This window comes from Carcharhinus amblyrhynchos, unplaced genomic scaffold (assembly GCF_965287045.1).
Source record: "Carcharhinus amblyrhynchos unplaced genomic scaffold, sCarAmb.v2.hapA chromosome_1051, whole genome shotgun sequence".
NCBI lineage: Eukaryota > Metazoa > Chordata > Chondrichthyes > Carcharhiniformes > Carcharhinidae > Carcharhinus > Carcharhinus amblyrhynchos.
Window position 1 is genome coordinate 1 of NW_027650791.1, and position 24307 is coordinate 24307.

Genomic DNA, 24307 nt, shown 5'->3' on the forward strand with positions numbered 1-24307 from the left:
GAGAGAGAGTGAGAGGGAGAGGAGGGTGGAAGAGATAGAAAAAAGAGAGGGGGAGAAAGAGGACAGAAAGTGAAAAAGAGGAAGGGAGAGTGAGGGAGAGACGGAGAGATGGAAAGAGGGAGAGCGTGGCAGAAAGATAGAGATGGAGAAAAAAGAGGGAGAAAAGAGGGAAGAGTGAAAAGGAGGAAAAAACAGTGAGGGAGACAGAGGGATGGAGAGAGGGAGGGAGACAGAGAATGAGGGAGGTGAAGAGATCAGGGAATCCAAATTGAGAAAGAAAGGGAGAATGAATAAATGAGAAACAGAGAGGCAGAAAGGATGTCTGGAAAGGATACGGAGAACCAGGAACTTGGGGAATCTCTGGATTGTCAATTTCTTGGTGCTTTTCTTCCTCTGGCTACACCTTTCACACATCTAGAGAGATAGAGAACACAGTCACACAAACACCCTGCAACAGTGCTGCACTCCCTCAGAACTGACCCTCTGACAGTGCAGCGCTCCCTCAGTACTGACCCTCTGACAGTCCCTCAGTACTGACCCTCTGACAGTGCAGTGCTCCCTCAGTACTGACCCTCTGACAGTGCAGTGCTCCCTCAGTACTGACCCTCTGACAGTCCCTCAGTACTGACCCTCTGACAGTGCAGTGCTCCCTCAGTACTGACCCTCTGACAGTGCAGTGCTCCCTCAGTACTGATTGTAATCTCCAAAATTCCCTAGATTCTGGCAAGATCTGAGTGTTACAGGCCTCTTCAAGAAAGTATGGACGTAGGAAGCAGGGAACTATAGCTAATCAACCCGTCGCCTGTCACCGGGAAATTACTGGATTCCAGTATTACGGAGGTAGTAGCAGGTTACTTAGAAAATGATAATGCAATTCTGTCGAGTCAACATGGCTTTGTGAAAGGGAATTGGGGTGTGACTAATTTTGCTTTGAGCGCTATGAGGAACTAATTAGCAACATGGAGAAAGGGTAACCAGTGGATGTGCTGTACTTTGAGTTCCAGAAGGCATGTGACAAAACATCACATGATAGCTTACCACCCAGAATAAGTCAGTGGGTCAGTACTGAGGGCGGCATGGGGGCACAATGGTTAGCACTGCGGCCTCACAGCACCAGGGACACGGGTTCAATTCCCAGCTTGGACTGGTGCAACCTGCATGTTCTCCCCATGTCTGCGTGGGTTTCGTCTGGGTGCTCCGGTTTCCTCCCACAGTCTGAAGGACATGCTGGTTAACTACTTTGGCTATGCTAAATTCTCCCTCAGTGTACCCGAACAGGCACCAGAATGTAGCGACAAGGGGATTTTCACAGTAACTTCACGGCAGTATTAATGTAAGACTACTTGAGACACGAATAAATAGACTTAAAACTTAAAGATCTGGTGATCGCAGGCAATTGGGATTAGCTCAGGGGTTAAAAAAAGGGGCAGCATGGACAAGTTGGTCCGAAGGGCCTGTTTCTGTGCTGTAAACCTCTATGACACTACGGTGGTGTAGGGAGTAACATAGCAACATTGAGAGGGGATTGGTCAGCTAACATATAACAGACAGTAGGCATTATTGAGGTATTTTTTGGTTGGTGAGGCGTAACTGATGGAGTGCCATAGGGATCAGTATCTACATCAAAGACTCGGATGATGTCCAAATGTATGGCAGCTAAACTTGCTGACGACACAAAGATAGGTTGGACAGTAAGTTGTGAAGAGGACATAAGGGGACTGCAAAGGGAAATGGATGGGTCAAGTGAGCGGGCAAAAACTTAGCAGATGGAGTATGATGTGGGTAAACATCCACTTTGGCAGGAAGAATCGAGAAGAAGCACATATGACAGCGGTTGCAGAACTGTCTATGGGACAGAGGAATCTGGATATACTAGGACATGAATCACAAAAGGTTCGTCTGCAGGTACAGCAGGTGATTCAGAAGACAAATGGAATGTAGTCACTTATTGCAAAAGGGGACAGAGAATAAAATAAGATAATAAAAGTTGGCGGTCACATAATGTAACTGAGGGAGTGGCTGCCTTTTTGCATGCTCTGACGCTATTCAATTAGTCTTCTAATGCTTTTTTTTATCCTGTTGCACAATTATTTGATCCAATCTGTGCTGTAATTCTGGTAGACCCTGGCTCTCTTGGCAAAGGACAGCATGTTAAGTCAAGAAAATCCTTGTTAGTTTGTGATGGTCAGAGGCAGCTGGCCCAGTTGGCAGTGGTGGTTTTGCTGGTGAGTGGGCCCATGCTTCAGTTGTGACTGCAGCTGTGGATGACAAATTTGGCTCCTCGGTACGGATTATTGGTGCTCATATTGCTGAGCTCTGAGATATCCTAAAGAGAACAGATAAAGCGGAGAAAAGAATCTTGTCAGTCGATGGGGCAGTTTCCACGGTGGAGGCTCATCTTCAGTCCTTGGAAATCCTGTTCTGTCGGACATTCTGGTTGATTTGAGGAGACAGGGTGAGAGAATGGGTGTCCTGGAGGAGCTGGAGTTGAATTTCTGGTCGAAATTGAGAACAAACTGCCATGATTTCACAATCACAATTTAGGGGCTAGGCACTTTGAGTTTGATGAAGCAAATTGTATCCGGTCTTCGAGGCCTGGGATCAGTCACTGGTTTGACATCACCTTGTCCTTGGTGTTCATTGAGAAGGGCTGGGTGTGGGTGGACGTTTGCCATTGCTGGGGCCTAGGTTTCTTTTGACCAGAACGACAACATTGTAGTAGTGCAAAGGCTTCAGTGAAACGCTGGATGGATTCTGGAGGTTACTGCACCATCCTGCCATGGTTTTGGCCTTTCCAAGCTCCGTGGATAGTTCATCATTAACGCTGAGCTTTGTTCCCTTGTGATTATAGTCCTGTTTCTGTCTTTTATCTAGACACGGTATATGATATATGAGCACAGAAGTGTTTGTGGAATCGTGTTACATTGTAAAAATCAGGATTTGTTAATCCTGGGTTGTACACCCTGTAATTATATCCTTGAGTTGATTCTGTACTCTGCTTGTTTATCACATTGGCGGGGGCAATCCTGTAACTGAGCTCTGAGGTGAATTTTGCCAAATATCCTGTTTACTGTAATCCTTGTTTATCCTTGAATGTATCCCCTGTAATTTCATCTCTTAATTGATCCTTCAAATAGCGTGGCCCCCTCGGGCAACATCAACACTTCTTTAGGAACAAAAGGTATTGACTGATAGAAGAAACCAGGTGCAGGGAATAGCAGCTCAAGATTGCCTCGGGGCAGAGTCCCAATGCTTATACACATACTACACGGAGCCTGATGATTCTGCACGAGGGAAGACTCCGCCCTAGAGTTATGTTTTGATTTGGTTTGATTTATTATTGTCACATGCACTAACATACAGCAAAAAGTATTGTTTCTTGCATGCTACACAGGCAAAGCATACTGTTCATACAGAAAGAAATGAGAGAGTGGAGAATCTAATGTTACAGTCATAGCTCGGGTATAGAGAAAGATCAACTTCATGCAAGGCAGGTCTATTCAAAAATCTGACAGCAGCAGGGAAGAAGCTGTTGTTGAGTTGGTCGGTACGTGACCCCAAAGGAGGAACATGGAAGAGAGAATGTCTGGGTTGTGTGGGGTCCTTAATTATGCTGGCTGCTTTGCTGAGGCAGCGGGAAGCGTAGACAGAGTCAACGGATGGGAGGCTGGTTTGCGTGATGGATTGGGCTACATTCACGACCTTTTGTAGTTTTTTGCAGTCTTGGGCAGAGCAGGAGCCATCCCAAGCTTTGATACAACCAGAAAGAATGCTTTCTAAAGTGCACCTATAAAAGTTAGTGAGAGTTGTAGCTGACATGCCAAATTTCCATAGTCTTGGCATGGGGCGGGACCAGGACAGGTTGTTGGTGATCTGGACACCTAAAACCTTTAAGCTCTCGACCCTTTCTACTTTGTCCCCATTGATGTAGACAGGGGCATGTTCTCTTTTTAAGCTTTCTGAAGTTGATGACAATCTCCATCGTTTTATTGACATCGAGGGAGAGATTACTGTTGCCGCACCAGTTCACCAGATTCTCTATCTCATTCCTGTAATCTATTTCATCATTGTTTGAGATCCGACCCACTACAGTGGTGTCGTCAGCAAACTTGAAAATCAAATAGGAAGGGAATTTGGCCACACAGTCATAGGTGTATAAGGATTATAGATGGAGACTGAGAACACAGCCTTGTGGGGCACTGGTGTTGAGGATGATCGTGGAGGGGGTGTTGTTGCCTATCCTTACTGATTGTGGTCTGTGAGATAGGAAGTTCAGGATCCAGTCGCAGGAGGTGCTGAGGCCCAGGCCACGGAGTTTGGAAATGAGTTTCGTGGGAATAATATTGTTGAAGGCTGAGCTGTAGTCAATAAATAGGAGTCTGACGTCGATGTCCTTGTTATCTAGGTGTTCCAGGATTGAGTGCAGGCCCAGACAAGTGGCGTCTGCTGTGGACCTATTGTGGCAGTGGGCAAACTGTAGTGGTTCCAGGTAGTCCGGGAGGCTAGAATTGATTTGTGCCATGACTAACCTTTCCAAGCACTTCATAACGATGTATGTCAGAGCCACCGGCCGATAGTCATTAAGGCACGCTGCTTGGTTTTTCTTAGCTGCCAGGATGATTGTTGTCTTCTTGAAGCAGAAAGGGGCCTCAGCTTGTTGCAAAGAGAGGTTGAAGATCTTTGTGAATACCCATCTGGCCAGTCGCTTTCCGTGGGTTGGCCTTCAAGAAAGCTACTCTGATATCTGTAATGGTGACCCCAGATATAGGTTCATCCAGGGCTTCCAGGGTGGAGGGCATGTTCTCGCTGACCTCTTGCACAAAACAGACGTAGAATACATTGAGCTCATCAGGGAGGGGTGCGTTGGGGAGGGTGCACGTGACCCTCTTCTGCTGCACTGTCTTAAAGAGACAGACCCTACAACCACTACGATCCTGTTATGTGATTTATTATATTGATTTGGGGGCGGCATGGTGGCACAGTGGTTAGCACTGCTGCCTCACAGTGCCAGGGGCCTGGGTTCAATTTCCGGTTTGGGTCACTGTCTGCATGAGTCCCCGTGTCTGCATGGGTTGCCTCCCGCAGTCCAAAGATGTGTGGGTTAGGTGGGTCGGCCATGCTAAATTGATCCTTTAGAATCGGTGGAGTAGCCAGGGTAAAAGCATGGGGTTATGGAGGTAGGGCCTGGGTGGGATTGTGGTTGGCGTAGACTCGATGGCTAAATGGTCTCCTTCTGCAGGACTCTATGATGGGGCAATCATATGAGCATAATAGCAAATACTCCCTTGATATAACGGTGAACGCAGGGACATGCATTTACTAGAGCTGTGATTTTTTATCCGTCTTCAAGGGGAGATGGAGTGGAGTCAAGGGGCGATGGAGTGAAGTCGAGGGTCGGTGGAATGGAGTCGAGGGTCGGTGGAGTTAAGGAGCGATGGGGTGGAGTCGAGGGGCGATGGGGTGGAGTCGAGGGAGATGGAGTGGAGTCAAGGAACGATGGAGTGATGTTGAGCGAGGATGGACTGGAGTCGAGGGGGCGATGGGGTGGAGTCGAGGGGGCGATGGGGTGGAGTCGAGGGGGCGATGGGGTGGAGTCGAGGGGGCGATGGGGTGGAGTCGAGGGGGCGATGGGGTGGAGTCGAGGGGGCGATGGAGTGGAGTCGAGGGGGCGATGGAGTGGAGTTGAGGGCCAGTGGTATCTAAGTGGAGCAGGGCTACTGCTGTTGCCGGGGTGAATCAGGTCAGTGCTTTCAATGAACCAGAATGGGAAAGGCAGGCTGAGTTGGCCTAGTAGACGACTGGCAGCAAACAATGGGCTGAATGGCTTCCCTCCATCCTGAGGCCATGCTATGCTTTTACAATAAGAGGTAAGTGGAATGAGGTGGATGCAGATCTCCCAGGAGCTGCTAAACAGGGGTGTGTGTGTCCTGGCATGATCAGACAGGGGCAAGTGAGGGGTAAATGCAGAATCCAGTCAGATCAAGCCCCCATACACCCGCCCCCCAACCACCCCCTTACCGGCGCGTTGTCGGCGTCCAGCTCCTCTTCGGTGGTGAACAGACTGAGACATTCGGACAGCAAGACACGACCCCCCACAGACAGCTTCTGCAACACAAGACGACACCAGGGTCAGAATGAAGAACTCATTGCCTCCCCCACTGCCACCCCACAAACCATTTTGCAACCAGCTCACAGTGTTTGCTCAGCACAACATACCTTAGGGATTGGCAGCGAAAGATCACAAAAGACCTCAAAGGTGGTGGATTTGTGGCCGCAGGTGGCACAGCAAAGTGTGCTGTTCAACTGACCTACAAAGAGATCTGGAAAGAGACAGACAACTGTTATATCCTCCATCCAGCCCTGAGCTGTACCTGTCCTGGGAGTGTTTGATGAGGACAGTGTCGAGGGAGCTTTACTCTGTATCTAACCCCGTGCTGTACCTGTCCTGGGAGTGTTTGATGGGGACAGTGTAGAGGGAGATTTACTCTGTATCTAACCCCGTGCTGTACCTGTCCTGGGAGTGTTTGATGGGGACAGTGTGAAGGTTACAGTTGATAAATGGAGGTGCTTACCTACAATTTTACTGTCATCTCTCTCCAGGTATCGTTTCCACATCTGCATTGACTTTTCATCATCACTGTAGAAAGAAAACAGTTTCAGGAGCTGAGGGATAGAGAGAAAGAGAAAGAGAGACACACACAAACAGGGACAGAGAGAGCGGGGTGGAGAGGGAGAGACAGAGTGTCAGAGAGAGAGAGGGAGTCAGGAAGGAAGAGAGAGAGAGAGAGACGGGGAGGAAGAGCAAGAGATAGATGGGGAGGGAGAGAGAAAGAGACAGGGAGGGAGAGGGAGAGAGAGAGAGAAAGAGAAATGGGGAGGGAGAGAAAGACAGAGAGGGAGAAAAAGTCACACAGAGAGACAATGAGATGGCGAGACCAGGAGAAACATGGAGAGACAGAGAAACAGATTGCAGGAGAGAAAAACAGAGAAACAGATTGAGAGAGAGAGAAAGAGAAAGAGAGAGACAGTGAGAGAAAGAGTGAGAAAGAGTGAGGGCGAGAGAGAGAGAGAGAGAAAAACAGGGAGAGGAAAAGACAGAGAGCAAATAACTGAGAGTAAGATAGATGGAGACAGGCATACAGAGGCAGTGATGGAAGGGGGAGAGAAAGAGAGTGAGGTAGAGGGATGCGGATGAAGAGAGTGAGAGAGACAGACAATAGAGAGAGAATTTGTGCCTACCGCAATCGATCCATGTTGTCAGAGGAAACTCGGGCCCCAGAAAGTGACATGATGTTTGAAGTCTTCCGTGTTTTCCGGTTAATCTCACTGTGGAGCCAGTCCATCAGAAAGCGGAGAAATTCCTGAGCATCCTGCTGGCTAAGGTGAGAGAGAGTGAGGGAGGGTAAAGTCGAGGGAGTCTGCACACAACAATATATCAATCCATGGAGCAGGAACACAGAGCAAGAAACCAAAGCATGACAGTGTTTAGTGTTGCACTTGGCCTTCTTTCAAAGCAGACCGGCTGAGCAAATGTTGCCTCAGGTCATCCAGATTTCAACCGCTACATTGCCTGGAATCCACAAGGCTTGGGATATTCCCACCAGGGTGGGAGGACAGTGAGAAGAGATAGAAACATAGAACCCTACAGTGCAGAAAGAGGTCCTTCGGCCCATCAAGTCTGCACCAAATACAATCCCACCCAGGTCCTACCCCATAGCCCTACATATTATACTCACTAATCCCTCTAACCTACGCATCCCTGGACACTAAGGGGCAATTTCTTAGCATGGCCAATCAACCTAACCTGCACATCTTTGGACTGTGGGAGGAAACCGGAGTACCCGGAGGAAACCCACACAGACACAAGGAGAATGTGCAAACTCCACACAGACAGTGACCCGAGCCGGGAATCGAACCCAGGACCCTGGAGCTGTGAAGCAGCAGTGCTACCGTGCCACCTACGGTAGCAGAAAAGATGGGAGAGAAATGTGAAGGAATTAATTCTGGTAGGAAAAAGAGGGAGAGAGCATTTAAAGTAGAGGACACAACTCTGAACAGGGTGCCAGGACAAAGCAGCCCTGTTTGATTAGCACTCTTTCCTCAAATGTCCACTCCCTCCACCACTGACACACAGTAGAAGCCGTGTGTACCATCTGCACGACGCACTGCAGCAACTCACCAACATTCGTTAGGGAGCAAACCCCACAATCACTACCATCTGGAAGGACACAACAATATATCAATCCATGGAGCAGGAACACAGAGCAAGAAACCAAAGCATGACAGTGTTTAGTGTTGCACTTGGCCTTCTTTCAAAGAGGAACGGCTGAGTGAATGTTGCCTCAGGTCATCCAGATTTCAACCGCTACATTGCCTGGAATCCACAAGGCTCGGGATATTCCCACCAGGGTGGGAGGACAGTGAGAAGAGATAGAATCATAGAACCCTGGGAGATATCTGGGAACACCACCACCTGCAGGTTCCACTCCAAGTCACTCATCACCCTGACATGGAACTATATCACCATTCCTTCACTGTCACTGGATTAAAATCCTGGAACTCCCTCCCTAACAGCACTGTGGCTGTACCTATACCGTGGGGATTGCAGGCAGTTCAAGGAGGCAGCAGCTCACCACCACTTTCCCAAGAGGCAGTTACAGGTGGCAATAAATGCTGGCCTAGTCAGTGACGCCTACGTCCCATGAATAAGCAGAGAAAAAAAATCCTGAGTATTATGGACAGATTAGAGACAGAGAGTGTTCCCACTGTGGAAGGATTGAGATTGATGGTATATGGATTGGTAAAAGAAGCAATGAAGACATGAGGAAAAGCATTATCACACCATCTTCAGTAGAAAGAACTGTATTGTGCTGCCTGAGAGGGTGGTTGAGTGACGTTCAATTGGGAACCAGAGGACTTTCCCAGCTCCGGCACAGGCTCCCCACACCCCCCGCCCTGCCCTGCTCCAGCTCCTCCTCACCATCCCCCCCAACCAGGAATGTCAGGAACAGTGTTGAGGGCAGATTTTGAACTAACTAGACATTCTGAGAGGAAGGCAAGAGTGCAGAAACACTCGGGAGAGGGGTGAGAATAAAACACAAGCAAGGGGTAGAGGAAAAATGTGGGCGGGAGGGTGAGAGTCAGTACAAATCTTTAAGAGATCCAACAATCTGAGTGGCAGAAAGACCTATGGGCCTGAGGGTGTGGGGTTCTGTGGGTAGGCAGTGCGCAACAGAGACAGCAACATCGAGTGTCAGGACTCACCTGTAGCCCGCAAAGTGCGGCACGAACTTCTGGAATTTTTGCTGGAATTGGGTGGGATTGACACAGCCAGAACTGGAGGGGTCCCAGAGAGCTGATATCACATTGGCAAAGGCTGTGGCAGGAAGAGTGAGAGAGAGAGAGACAGAGACAGATAGGGACACAGTGAGGAAATGAGAAAGAGGAATGGAACCAGAAAGAAGGATAGATAGAAAGACAGAGAGAGAGACAAAGAGGGAAGGAGAGATACAGTGAAAAATAAGATTCAGAGACAGAGGCCATGAGCGAGAGAGAGAGGAAGCACAAGAGAGATACATAAAAAGCCAGCGAAGGTGACACAGCGAGCGGACACAGGAGAGACATAGGTTGAGATAGAGGGAGTCAGAAAGAGGGGAACAGAGAAAGGGAAAATGAGTGAGGAAAAATGAGAAGGGGAAATGAGAGGGGGAAAAATGAGAGAGGGAAAACCGAAAAAGGGAAACCGAGAGAGGGAAAACAGAGACACGGAAACCGAGAGAGGGAAAACAGAGAGAGGGAAACGAGAGGGGAATATTGAAAGAGGGAAAACGAGGGAGGGAAAACAGAGACAGGGAAACCAAGAGAAGGAAAACAGAGAGTGGGAAAACGGAGAGAGGGAGGCAGAGGGAGAGAAAAAGAGAGAGACAGAGAGAGAGAGGGAAGCAGAGACAAGGAGGCAGGGAGAGGGAGGCAGGGAAAGGGAAGCAGAGAGAGGAAAAACGAGAGAGAGAAAACGAGGGAGGCAGGGAGAGGGAGGCAGAGAGAGAGAAAGAGGGAGGCAGGGAGAGGGAAGTAGAGAGAGGGGGGCAGAGAGGGGGAGGCAGGGAGAGGGAAGCAGAGAGTGTGTGATAGAGAGAGGTTGACAGAGAAAGGGTGAAAGAGGGCGACAGAGAAAGGGGGACAGAGAGTGGGTGACAGAGGGAGACAGAGAAGTGGTAAGGGGAGAGACATTTAAACAAATTTGAAATAAACGAAGAATGAAAAGTATGTGGGAGGGAGAGAAAATGAAAGCAAATTAACTAACATCAGAGTAATGCACTCAAAAAGCTTTCCACTCCAGTATTCTCTACAATATACAAACTGGCTGCTATTCTCTATAATAGACCTAGACCCTAGACTTCCTAACCCACAAACCGCAATCAGGACAGACAACAACACCTCCTCCACAATTATCCTTAATGCCGGTGTCTCACAAGTCTATGTCCTCACCCATTACTGTACACCTTGTAAACTTATGGCTGTGGGGCCAAATTCCCCTCCAACTCCATCTTCAAGTTTGCTGAAGACACCACTGTAGTGGATCAGATCTCAAATAATGATGAAACAAGAGTACAGGAATGAGATAGAGAATCTGCTGAACTGGTACGGTGAAAATAATCTCTCCCTCAATGTCAGTAAAACAAAGAGATAGTCATCGACTTCAGGAAGCGTAAAGGAGATCATCCCCCTGTTGACATCAACAAGATAAAGTCGAAATGGTCGAAAGAACATAGCATAAGAAATAGGAGCAGGAGTAGGCCATCTAGCCCTTCGAGCTTGTGCCCAGGTCACTAACCTGTCCTGATCCCTCCACGCTGATGCTATAGTTAAGAAAGCCCACCAATGCCTCTATTTCCTCACAAGGCAACAACTCTCACCAATTTTTACGGATGTACCATAGAAAGCATTCTTTCTGGATGTATCACAGCTTGGTATGGGTACTGCTCTGACCAAGACTACAAGAAACCTCAAAGAGCTATTTTCTATAATGTACACAGGGGCTGCTTTTTTCTATAAAAACACAGGTACTGTTAATCCCTGTAATATACATAGGGACTGCTAATCTGCATAATATACACAGGGACTGCTAATCTGCATAATATACATAGGGGCTGCTATTCTCTATAACATACACAGGGGCTGCTATTCACTATAATATACACAGGGGCTGCTATTCTCTATAATATACACAGGGGCTGCTATTCACTATAATATACACAGGGGCTGCTATTCACTATAATATACACAGGGGCTGCTATTCTCTATAACATACACAGGCTGCTATTCTCTATGATATACACAGGGGCTGCTGTTCTCTATAATATACACAGGGGCTGCTATTCTCTATAATATACACACGTGGTGTATTCTCTATAATATACACAGTTGCTGCTATTTGCTATAATATACACAGGTTGATATTCTCTATAATATACACAGGACTGTTATTCTCAATACTAAATATTGGCTGAGCAATATTCCTACCATCCATAAGCTCACACCGCTTCTTCCCATATCCATTTCCTTCCAGTTGATATTCCCTGCGGATGCAATAGTCCCGGAGTCCTTGTGTGTTACTGAGGCACTGAAGAATTGCATTCATAAAACACTGAGAAAGTAAGTTCAAATATCAGTCAGAACAGGCAAATATTCACAGTTGCTACGTTCTCTTCTGTACTATAGTTCTTATAATGTGTGACTTTGAGGATGCTGACCCACTTGCCTGGATGAATGCAGCTCCAACAACACTCAAGAGGCCTGAAATTGTCCAAGACAAAGCAGCACCCACTCCATCACGTGAAACATTCATTCCCTACATTATCGATGGACAGGAACTCACCAAGGCTCCTTAGACAGCACCTTCAAAATCTGTGACCTCTACCATCTATCCAATAGAATCCCTGCAATGCAGAAGGAAACCATTCGGCCTATCACGTCTGCAGCGACTCTCCAAAAGAGTATCTTACCCAGGCTCACTCACGCTGCCCCGTCCCTGCGACTCAACACATTTAGCATGGACAATCCAAATAACCCGTATATCTTTGGACTATGGGAGGAAACCCGAGCATCCGGAGGAAACCCACACAGACATGGGGAGAGTGTGCAAACTTCACACAGATAGTCAAGGCTGGAATTGAACCTAGGCACCCGGCACTGTGAGGCAGCAGCGCTAGCCACTGTGTCACTGTGCCGCCTCTTGAAGAACAAAGAGTGCAGTTTGATGGGAGGTGCCGGAGGACTGAGGCATGGTACAGGTGACATCTTTATTCAGAAAAAGGTAGCAAGAAATACCCAGTAGCTGCAGGCTGGTCAGCTTTTGGGTAAGGTTTTCAAAACAACGAGAGAAAAAGACTTCACCAGGAGAGGTTTGAGACAAAGCAGGAGAGACAGAACACGGTGAAAAGCAGTGAAGCCCATCTATCCAGAGTACATTTTTTTTTACCTCAGTGCTTCCTCTAAGTGGTGTTCAACATGGAGAAATACTGATTCATCAGCTGAGGGGGGACAATACATCGTAACCAGCAATCAGTTTCCTTGCCCGTGTTTGACTTGATACCATGATACTTTATGGGGGTCCGGTGATGCTTTGAGGACTTCCAGGGGCAACTCCCTCCTGACTGTATACCACTGTGCCATCCGCTGCCACCTCTGCTGGGTCTGCTCTGCCGGTGGGACAGGACATCCCCAGGGATGATAACAGTGGTGTAGGACCCGTTCTTTCCTCCACGATCAGACACAGCATTTCAAGTTCCTATCCCTGGACTTTTTTCATTGGAACGTTGAGGAGTAATTATTTTCCATCCTAGCCTAGAATTTCCTTCTGATTGGAGGTTAAGGTCCCCAGTTTCACCAATCCCTCCGAGAGATGGTCAGAATCTTATCCCAGGGAATATTCCAGTCAATCTCTTCTCTCTATTGTAGAGAGTGTTCATCTGCTTCCCAAAGTGTGGTGTTGCGAAATGGACACTACACCAGCTGGAACTGGAAGTGTAATTTAAAAAGGGTTGGGGTCACTCCAGATCATTTAAACTCTTTTCCTCAGTTTGTGTGCCTCGGCCTGCATGTTTCTGTTCATGTGTCTGTGTGCAGGCTCCCTCAGTACTGACCCTCCGATAGTGCAGCTAATAATATAGCCCTAGGCTCCTATTGTCTTTGGCAAAGAAGGATGCACGAACAGCCACCAACGCACACTAACATGGAATACAGACGCCTAGCCCCAAAGAGATCTGCACATCCCACTCCACACATGCGATTGCCTTACCGTATTGCCCAGGTTCCGAAGTCCAACTAGTCCTGTCCCAATTGTAAGAGTCTCTTGTTTCTACAATGTAAGTGCAAAATAAGAAGGTGAAGTTACTGCTTAAACAAGGGACATGTCATCTTGCACTCACCAGGACACTTTGCAGGAATACTAATATTTATATTGCATGAGAAGGGAATGCTGATTAGATAATGGTCTCTGATTGCTAAAGAGGATGCCATGAAGAATGTATCAGTTGATGGTGACTGACAGTTAATTGCCAAGCATTCCCTTCCCATGCAGTATAAATCGTTGTTTTCCACTTGTGTCCTGATGAATGCAAGCATAAAAGCTTTGACATAAACACTGGTGAACAAAAATACAAGTTCTTTATTGCCAAATAATTACATCAACAATACTCGTTTCATGGCGGCAAAATATCCAAGGTGCTTCAGAAGATCAATATCAAAATACAACACAACTTTCCATAAAGAGATAGCTGGGACAGATGACCAAAAGCTCAGTGAAACAGGGAGGTTATAAGGTAAATCGCAAAGGAGGAGGAGATTGAACAGGTGAGGGAGAGCGGGAAAGAGGGAGCAGGGAAGGGAGCGCAAGAGCATGGTGTATCAAAATGGGTGTGAGACAGGAGGGAGAGGGAGAGAGGGTGGGGGAGAGAGGGTGGGGGAGAGAGGGAGGGTGGGTTGGGGCAGGATGGAGGGAGGGTGGGTGAGGGTGGGATGGAGGGAGGGGGAGGGAGGGAGGGAGGGTGGGTGGAGGGGAGGGGAGGGAAAGAGGGTGGGAAAAAAGGGTAGAACAGAGAGGATGGGACAGAGAGGGTGGGGGAGAGAGGATGGGGGAGAGAGGATGGGGGAGAGAGGATGGGGGAGAGAGGATGGGGGAGAGAGGGAGGATGGGGGAGAGAGGGAGGATGGGGGAGGGAGGATGGGGGAGAAAGGGTGGGGGAGAGAGGGTGGGGGAGAGAGGGTGGGGGAGAGAGGGTGGGGGAGAGAGGGTGGGGGAGAGAAAGGGTGGGGGAGAAAGGATAGGGGAGAGAGGGTGGAGGAGAAAGGATTGGGGAGAGAGGATTGGGGAGTGAGGGAGGGGAGAGACGGAGGGGAGAGAGGGTGGGGAGAGAGAAGGTGGGGAGGGAGAAGGTGGGGAGGGAGAAGGTGGGGAGAGATGATGGGACAGAGAGGGTAGGGGAGAGATGATGGGGAAGTGAGGGTAGGGAAGAGAGGGTGGAGGGAGAGAGGGTGGGGGAGATGGGGTGGGGGAGAAGGGGTGGGAAGAAGGGGTGGGGGAGGGAGGATGGGGGGGCAGAGAGGGTAGGGAAAGAGGGTAGAACAGAGTGGGTTCTGTTCTAGAGAGTGGGGGAGAGAGCGTGGGGGAGAAAGGATAGGGGAGAGAGCGTAGGGGAGAAAGGATTGGGACTATTAGAGGGTAGGGAAGAGAGGGTGGAGGGAGAGAAGGTGGGGGAGAGAGGCTGAGGGAGAAGGGGTGGGGGAGAAAAGGTGGGGAGGAAAGAGTGTGATAGAAAGTGAGTGAGTGTGTGAAAGAGAGAGACAGAGAGCTCACTGAGAGTAAAATGTGGTGACAGAGAAGGATAACAGAGATAGGGGGCAAGAGACGATGGATGGGCAAGAAAGACGGAAGCAGTGAGAGAGATAGAGAGACAGAGAGTGAGGTGGGGCAAATAGACAAAGAGGGAGATAGATATATATAGTGATTGAAAGAGAGGGTGATGGGGGAGAAGGGAGATTTTTAGGGAAGGGATTCCAGAGCTCAGGCCCCTAGGTAGCTGATGGCATGGCCATCAATGGTGGAGTGCCGGGACTCAGGTGATGGGGGAGAAGCCAGAATTGGAGTACACAGATCCCGAAGATTGTAGAACTGGTGGAAATTACAGAGATGGGGTGGGTTATAGAGGCTGAAGGAGGGTATAGAGAGAGTGTTGTAGGGGCTGGAAGAGGTTACAGAGATAGGGAGGGTTGTAGGGGCTGGAGGAGGTTATAGAGATAGGGAGGGTTGTAGAGGCTGCAGGTTACAGAGATAGGGAGGGTTGTAGGGGCTGGAGGAGGTGCAGAATGACCTCTGTAGGAATATCTGTGTGTGTGTGTGTGTGTGTGTGTGTTATAGTTGGTCCATCAGCGTACGTGCGTCCGAGTCAAAGTGCATTTGTGTGTGTGTGTGTGTGTGTGTGTATACGTGTGTGCGCGTATCCAGCACGAACATGTTGCCTGCAACTGCTAATGATCTGCTGATGTAGTTGTGCACACACAGTGAACCTGGGCAGAGGATCAGCAGAGTGGATCAGGATAATTATAGGTCCAAGAATCTGCTAATCACAGAGATAGTTTAACCCAGAGGCACTGAGAGATACAAAAGGAAAGAATGGGAGTGTGTGTGTGTATGCGTTGGGGGTGGGTGTGTGTGTGCGTGAGCGTGTGTGTGTGTGTATGTCGTGTGTGTGTCTGCGCGCGCGTGTGTGTTGCTGAATGTGTGTATTGGTGTGTGTGTCTGTGCGCGTGTGTGTGTGTGTGTTGGCATGAGGAGAGAGAGAGGGACTGTCAGAGGAGGGCCTATCAGAGAGAGGAGGGACTGTCAGAGAGAGGGGAGACTGACAGAAGGAGTGGGGAAGAGAGGGAAGGGGGAAGAGAGGGAAGGGGGAAGAGAGGGAAGGGGGAAGAGAGGGAAGGGGGAAGAGAGGGAGAGGGGGACAGAGAGGCGGGGGGACAGAGAGGAGGGGGTTCAGACAGCGTGGGTAAAGACAGCGGGGGGAAGGAATAACAGCGGGGGTAACCGAGGGAGGGAGGGGGGAACCGAGGGAGGGGGGGATCCGAGGGAGGGAGGGAGGGGGGGATCTGAGGGCGGGGGGGAGGGAGGGGGGATCCGCGGGAGGGAGGGAGAGAGGAGGGGAACCGAGGGTGGGAGGGATCCGAGGGGGGGTGGTGGGGAACCGAGGGAGGGGTGTGGGAACCGAGGGAGGGGAGGGGGGAACCAAGGGAGGGGAGGGGGGGAATCGAGGGAGGGGAGGGGAGGAAGCGAGGGGCTAAGAGGGGAACCGAGAGAGGAAGGCGGGAACCGTGGGAAGGGGGGGAGAACGGAAGGACGGGAGAACTGAGGGACGGGGGAACCGAGGGAGGTGGAAACCAAGAGAGAGAGAGAGAGAGAGGGACTGAGAGGGGATGGGAGAGCGCAAAAGAAAGTGAGCACACAAGGAGTGCAAGCACGGCAGAGTGCGAGCGCGACAGAGAGTGTGAGTGTGAGAGTGTGTGACTGTGGGAGAGAGAGTGCAATCATGGGAGCATGTGAGCGCAGGAAAGAGAGAGTTTGAAAGCAGAAGACAGAGTGTGAACGCGATAGAGAATGAGAGTGCGAGAGTGGGAAAGAGAGGGCATGGGGAGAGAGCGAGTGCGCGGGAGAGAGAGAGTGGGCAGGAGAGAGAGAGAGCGTGCGAAGAGACAGAGTGCAGGGAGAGAGAGAGCGCATGGGAGAGAGCACGCGCGGGAGAGAGAAGGCACATGAGAGACAGAGAGCAAGCGGGAGAGAGCGCACGGGAGAGAGAGAGTGTGTGGGAGAGAGAGTGCACAGGAGCGAGCACACGTGAGACAGCACGCGGGAGACAGAGAGAGTGTGGGAGAGAGAGCGTGTGGGGGAGAGAGAGAGCACGTGGAGAGAGACAGAGCGTGCAGGAGAGAGAGAACGCAGGAGACAGAGACCGTGTGGGAGAGAGATTGGTGGGAGAGAGAGAGAGCACGTGGACAGGGCATGCAGGAGAGAGAGTGTGCGCGGGAGAGAGTGCGCCGGAGAGAAAGAGAGCACACAGGAGAGGAAGCGTGCCAGAAAGGGAGTGCGCAGGAGAGGGAGCACACGGGGGAGAGAGAGCGAGCCAGCAGGAAAGAGAGTGAGCGCGCAGGAGAGAAAGAGCACACGGGAGATTCAGAGCATGCAGGAGAGAGAGCGAATGCTCAAGAGGGAGAGAGAGTGCGTAGGAGAGACAGAGAGCATTCAGGAGAGAGAGAGAGAAAGGACAGGCAAGAGAGAGCGCAAGGGAGAGAACGTGCAGGAAAGAGAGTGTGTACGGGAGGAAAAGAGCACACTGGAGAGACAGAGAGCACTCGGGAGAGGGAGCGAGCCAGAAAGAAAGGGAGTGTGCCTGAGAGAGAGGGTGCGTGCAGAAGCGGGAGTGTGAAGGAGAAGGAACACACAAGAAAGAGAGAGGGGGCACGTGGGAGAGAGAGAGGGCCCGCAGGAGAGAGAGTGAGCATGCAGGAGAGAAAGAATACGCAGGAGATTCACAGCACACAGGAGAGAGAGCGAACGCCCAAGCCGGAGAGAGAGCGCGGTGGCATGCAGTAGTGAGAGAAAGGATGGGAGAGAGAGCTCGCAGGAGAGAGAGCACACGTGTAGGAGGGAGCAGCAGGGCCCAGAGATGGACAGAGCAACAGGAAGGGAGGAAAGGGACAGGAGAGGAGGGGGAAGGGAGGGGGAGGGGGAAGAGAAAGACTGTCTAAGAGGGGGAGAAAGCCAAACAGAGAGGAAGATAGAAAGACAGAGGAAAAGAGTGAGTTGCAGGGTAGAATCAGAGAAGGAAGTGGGAGAGAGAGGAGGAGACAAAGGAGAAATAGAGAACCAGTGAGAAATTGGCACGGCTTAATCTGATGAAGTTCAAGCCTTATTCCTTTCCATCCTACCTTGTCTGCAACTATGAGGAGCCCCATGGCCAATCAGTCGCTTGCCAGTGAAGAAGCAAACTCGACCCACCCAGCACACTGAACCGTCGACAGTACCTGTCATCGGCTGATGGGTATAGGAGCCCCGGGGAGCGAGCAGACAGAGAGTGTGCTGTCAGCAGCTTGCAGCTGGTAATCCCTGCTGCAGTTAAGAGGATCAATCACGTAGCCAGCAAGGGCAGGATCAAAGACTCAGTCACACTGAGCACAGGGTGGCAGAGATCCTGGGAGAAGGCATGTGAGAGAGGTGGAGAGGAGGGAAAGGCAGTGGTTAGGGTTCAGGCAAAGTTAATCGGTGGGGGGAATAGATGAGAGGTGTGATAATAGTACTGCAAATTTGATTCTTTATGTTTAAGAGTACAGCTTAAAATTCAGCTTTATTCTATAGGTAGGCAGCGTGTCTGGTAGAAATACAGCTCAGATGCTGGGAAAGCAGGATAATTACTCATTTTAGTCATGTAGCATTTTCTTAGAGCTAATGGACTTTTGTTTCCACAAAGAAGCTCCTCTGGGGTTTTTGATTAAAGAAATAGAACGTAGGTTTAGATTGACAGGGTCATGTAATTATGTGGTTACTGGGAGAAACAGCTTTCCGTTCCAGCTGGGAATTGTTTAAAAAGAGTTCTGCAAGCTTCTCTGAAACTTGTTTTCCCTCTGAAAACTTCAACTGTTAAATAATTGGTTTATTTAACCAATGGATGGTGATGAAAGTGTGGAATTCACTGTCACGACATGTAGTGGAGGCCAAACTGTCATCTGATTTCAAGAAGAAATTAGGTATAGCTCTTGGAATTCGATGATCAACCGTGATCAAAATGAATAGCAGAACAGGCTCGAAGGGCCAAATGGCCTACTCCTGCTTCTAGTTTCTAAAGTTGTTTCCTTTTCATTTTTATATATTGTTCAACTATTAACAGTTAAGTTGCACCATTTGTTAGAATTATATTTCAACTGTGTTATTAAATAGCTTGCTTTGCTATAAAAGATCTCTACTGTCAGTGGAATCATTACTGGAAGGAAGTATTCTTTCATCACATTTATACCAAAATAGAAAAATTGTTGGGGTCCAGTCTGGTTTCAGAAGATAGCTTGGGTTTCTGATCCAAGGTTTTAACAAGAGGAGGGAAGGGGCTAGGGATTGGGGAGGAGAATAGATAGAGAGCTGGAGACGACTGCAAAGGTGGAGCAGAGTGCTGGGGCTGGTTAGGGTATGAAGGAGGGAACTGAGTGGTGGAGGAGAGAACGAAAGTGGCTGGAAAGAGGTGAGGAGGTGATAAGTGGTGAGTTTTTTTTGTGCAGTAACCCAAACGCAATTGCAGATGGAGACAAAGGTGGACACACTCCGGGTTGTACGAGCTGAGGGGTCGTTTGTAGGGAAAGGCAAAGAGATACCATCATCCCCCTCCCCCCGCCTCCAATCTCACCTTCAGCCGGCGCTGCTGCTGCTGTTGGTCCTGGACGAGTGTGTTTGGCTCATCCCGGCTCTGTGTCGCTGTCGTGGTGCTTCCCAGGTGACTGGACGGGCCTGGCAGGATGTCCAGCTGCACAGGCCGTAGGGCCACCCCTCCCCCGGGCTGCGCCTCAGGGTCGTCCTGGTGCAGCCCCCTCAACGAGGAGCTGCGCTTGAGGGCAGGGGCCGGGGCTGGGGCGGGCTCAGGGCCAGAGGGCACACGGCCCAGGGAGGGGGAGCGCCGCAGCCGGGCGGCGCTCAGCCTCCGCAGGCACTCCTGCAGCTCCTGTGGCTCGTGCAGGCCGGCGCAGGGATCAGCCTGCTGGGAGAGGGGCCCCACCCGCGCAAGGCTAGCCTTCCGCCGGGAGGGAGGCGAGGAGGAGGAGGAGGAGGAGGAGGAGGTGGAGGAGATGGCAGACGGGTTGCTAGTGCTGAGGGAGTGGTCAGCCCGCAGAGGAGTGCGCTTGGCACCCGGGCTGGGAACCACCACTGAATCCCGGCTGATGCGGCCTGTCCTCCCCTTGACTTCTAGCTTCCTGCCCCTTTCGTCGAGCGGCCCTGGTCCAGGAGGGAGGGGTCTGGCCCGGGAGGAGGAAGAGGGCGGTTGATAGGCGGCGGGGCGTGCTCCCACAGCCCGTCCCCCTGACAGCCGCTCCTGGCTTGGTGCCCTCGGACTGCCCACTCCTGAGCCAGCCAGCAAACGGCGAGTAGCCTTCGGGGTGGTGGAGCCTGGTATCGGGGGCCCTACATAGGGGCTGCGAAGGGAGTAGGGCTGAGGCATGTCTCATCACGAGGAAAGAGAGTGGTAGGAGGCTTCCAAGGGATGATAGCAAGGCTCCTGTAGAAAGAACGATAAAAGAGATGCAATGAGTTGCATATATCTGGATTAACATCAGTAGAGATACAATCAGTAACACGGTGCTGGGGGAGAGGGATTACTGAGTGACAGTGTGAGGGAGCTGGATTAACATCAGTAGAGACACAGTCAGTAACACAGGGCACTGGGGGAGAGGGGTTACTAAGTGACAGTGTGAGGAGCTGGATATACATCAGTAGAGATACAGATGTTATCTCTACAGGAGCTCAGCCTCCGCAGGCACTCCTGCAGCTCCTGTGGAAGAGGGTGCTGGGGAGAGGGGTTACTGTTATAGGGCAATATCAGGGATTGTACCTTTTATATTTTATTTGTCCATTCATATTTTATTTAATTTCAGTCTAATACGTGCAAGGCTACATAGAGCAAGCCCAGAGAGCTAGGCCTCACCAGAGGGAAGGAACAGTTGACACAGACAGCTAGAGGCCTGCTCTGCCGACAGATAATGATTAACGCATGCTATCAACTTCTGATATGCAGGAGATCACTCGGAATTACCATGACAATGAGAGAACTGGCATTAAGAGAATCAGACTTCATATAGTCTAGGGAAGGCATAGTCTTAGGCAAAGCGCAATGACTTGGCAGAGGTGAGGAATGATTTACACATTGTTGAAAATCAATTCAGCAAATACAATGCTTTGACATTATAATCGGGTAAACGGAACTGCCCAAAGTACTGATTAACAAAGTTGTACTGAACAATGCAGTCTGCATAACGAGATTAGAAGAACCATTTTGTATTCAACTCGAGGAATTAATATGTTAACATGAACCTTTGTGAATCGAAAACACATAATACCCTGTGCCAATCTAACAGATGTGGGGATGCTGGCGTTGGACTGGGGTAAACACAGTAAGAAGTCTCACAACACCAGGTTAAAGTCCAACAGCTTTATTTGGTAGCAAAAACCACTAGCTTTCGGAGTGCTGCCCCTTCGTCAGATGAGTCAGGTGGTAGCAAACACCACTAGCTTTCACAGCGCTGCTCCTTCGTCAGGTTGACTCACCTGATGAAAGAGCAGTGCTCCGAAAGCTAGTGGCATTTGCTATCAAATAAACCTGATGGACTTTAACCTGGTGTTGTGAGACTTCTTACTGTGTTTACCCAGTCTAACAGATTTAGAGAAGGGCTTGAAGGCAATCTGAGATCTCAGGTCAGAGTCCAGCTCTCCCTCATGCATGTGGAATAAAAATTTTTCTCGAAGTTCGATGTAGTCTCCAAGGCTCGACTTGTTCTATTTCCCTCCAACAGTTACCGAGTTGTGAGGGAGCTGGATTAAAATCAGTTGAGATACAATCAGTAATCATGACGTAGAGATGCCGGCGATGGACTGGGGTAAACGCTTGTGAGTTTATTATCAAATACATCGGTTGGACTTAAACCTGGTGTTGTCAGACTTCATACAGTCAGTAACACAGGGTGTCGGGGGAGCGGGGTTACTGAGTGACAGTGAAAGGGGTCTGGATTCACATCAGTAAAAATACAGACAGTAACACAGGGTGCAGCTAGAAAGCGGTTACTGAATAGAATGTGACGAATCTCACAGACAAGCAGGAATAGTGCACCAATTTACCTTTTAAATGCCCTTCTGAGTGTGATTAGATGTGAACTTTCTCATTGCCATGTTCCACATTTTTCCAGGTCTGCCAACAAGGTCAACTGGAAATATATCAGCAATGTAAAGGTCAATGGAACAAAGTTTTAAATGAAATGGTTCACTCGCCAGTACAGCCCACGTGTGTCCCAGTGTCAACTCCTATACTGAATGAACATTGAGTTTATTGATTAATTATTGATCATTTTTGCACTTATTGAAGTATGTTGTTAATTACAAACAGTGCTGAGTATTGCTGGTGTTAACTGTTGATTGATGAGTTATCCTCAGTGTGTAGGGATATCTGGTTAAGTACTGATTGATTTCCCATAGAATCATTGAATCCATCCAATGCAGAAGGAGGCCATTCAGCCCATCAAGCCTGAACTGAGAACAATCGCACCCAGATTCTATCCCTGTAACCCCATGTCTTTACCCTGCTAATCCCCCTGATACTAAGGGACAATTTAGCATGGTCAATCAATGTAATCCGCACATTTTTCTAAGACTATGGGAGAAAACTGGAGCGCCCAGAGAAAACCCACACAGACACGAAGAGAATGTGCAAACTCCACACAGACAGTTGCCCAAGGCCGGAATTAAACTGTGAGATGGCAGTGCTAGTTGCAGTGCCACTCTTGTGTTATAATCATGAAAGATTGATTTAGTTGATTGATACTTGAGTATTCGTTAGTTTTACTATTTGATTGCTCTGGGGTTTATGGATGGATTTCCAATAGGATACAGGATAGAGTGATGATTTATTGACTATTAATTGAGTTTATTCCTGAAATATAGATTGTTTAATGGGTTTATGGAAGGATTATTCCAATTGATGCATTATTGGTTTATTGGGTGGTTGATTATTTACAGGGTTTAGCCATGGATTCTTGATTGTTTACAGGATTTGGTGATGGATTATTGATTGATGACTGGGTTTGGTGATGAATTATTGATTGTTTACTGGGTTTGGTGATGGATTATTGATTGTTTACTGGGTTTGGTGATGGATTACTGATTGTTTGCTGGGTTTGCTGATGGATTATTGATTGTTTACTGGGTTTGGTGATGGATTATTGATTGTTTACTGGGTTTGGTGATGGATTATTGATTGTTTACAGGGTTTTCTGATGGACTATTGGCTGTTTACTGGGTTTAGTGATGGAACATTGATTGTTTACTGGGTTTAGTGATGGAACATTGATTGTTTACTGGGTTTAGTGATGGATTATTGATTGTTTACCAGGTTTGATGATGGATTATTGATTGTTTACAGGGTCTAGTGATGGATTACTGATTGTTTACCGGATTTCATGATGGATTTGTGATTGTTTACAGGGTTTAATGATGGATTATTGATTGTTTACTGGGTTTAGTGATGTATTATTAATTGTTTACAGGTTTTGGAGATGGATTATTGACTCTACTGGGTTTGATGATGGATTATTGATAGTTTACTGGGTTTGATGATGGATTATTGGTAGTTTAGTGGGTTCTGTGGTGGATTATTGATTGTTTATTGGGTTTGGTAATGGATTATAGATTGTTTACTGGGTTTAATGATGGATTATTGATCGTTTACAGGATTTGGTGATGGATTATTGATTGATGACTTGGTTTAGTGATGGATTATTGATTGATGACTTGGTTTAGTGATGGATTATTGATTGTTTACCAGGTTTAGTGCTGGATTATTTATTGTTTACAGGGTTTGGTGATGGATTATTGATTGTTTACCAGGTTTAGTGCTGGATTATTTATTAATTACCGGGTTTGGTGATGGATTATTGATTGTTTACTGGGTTTAGTGCTGTATTATTTATTGTTTAGCGGGTTTGGTGATGGATTATTGACTGTTTACTGGGTTTGGTGATGGATTATTGATTGTTTACCGGGTTTGGTGATGGATTATTGATTGTACACCAGGTTTAGTGCTGGATTATTGATAGTTTACCAGGTGTGGTGATGGATTATTGATGGGATTGGGATTCAGATGTTTCAGGAAGGACAGGGAGGGAGGCAAAAGAGGTGGCGGAGTGGCACTGTTGATCAGGGACAGTGTCACGGCTGTAGAGGAGGTGGATGCTGTGGAAGGACTGTCTACGGAGTGTAAGTTAGGAACAGCAAGGGGTCGATAACTTTGCTGGGTGTTTTCTATAGGCCGCCCAATAGTGACTGGGAAGTTGAGGTGCAGATAAGGAAACAGATTCTAGAGAGATGTAGTAACAACAGAGTTGTCATGATGGGAGACTTTAATTTCCCAAACATCGACTGGAATATCCCTAGGATAAGGGGTTTGGATGGGGAGGAGTTTGTTGGGTGTGTTCAGGAGGGTTTCCTGACACAGCACATGGATAAGCCTACGAGAGA

General features: G+C 48.8%; 1 protein-coding gene across 1 annotated transcript in view; it reads right to left on the bottom strand.

Moving 5' to 3' along the window:
• Positions 1–12: 12 nt before the first annotated feature.
• Positions 13–24307, bottom strand: part of LOC145340473 (ubiquitin carboxyl-terminal hydrolase 21-like) — a gene marked incomplete at its 3' end in the record, with an annotated part of 39559 nt that continues 15264 nt past the window's right edge. The window contains exons 2-11 of the mRNA XM_080184941.1: positions 21917–22002; positions 19440–20303; positions 13301–13360; positions 11524–11647; positions 9265–9376; positions 7240–7377; positions 6573–6637; positions 6217–6320; positions 6019–6105; positions 13–414 (exon numbers count right to left, since the gene is read on the bottom strand). Coding sequence (XP_080041067.1) covers positions 13–414; positions 6019–6105; positions 6217–6320; positions 6573–6637; positions 7240–7377; positions 9265–9376; positions 11524–11647; positions 13301–13360; positions 19440–20246 — 1899 coding nt within the window. The remainder of the gene's footprint in view (positions 415–6018; positions 6106–6216; positions 6321–6572; positions 6638–7239; positions 7378–9264; positions 9377–11523; positions 11648–13300; positions 13361–19439; positions 20304–21916; positions 22003–24307) is intronic.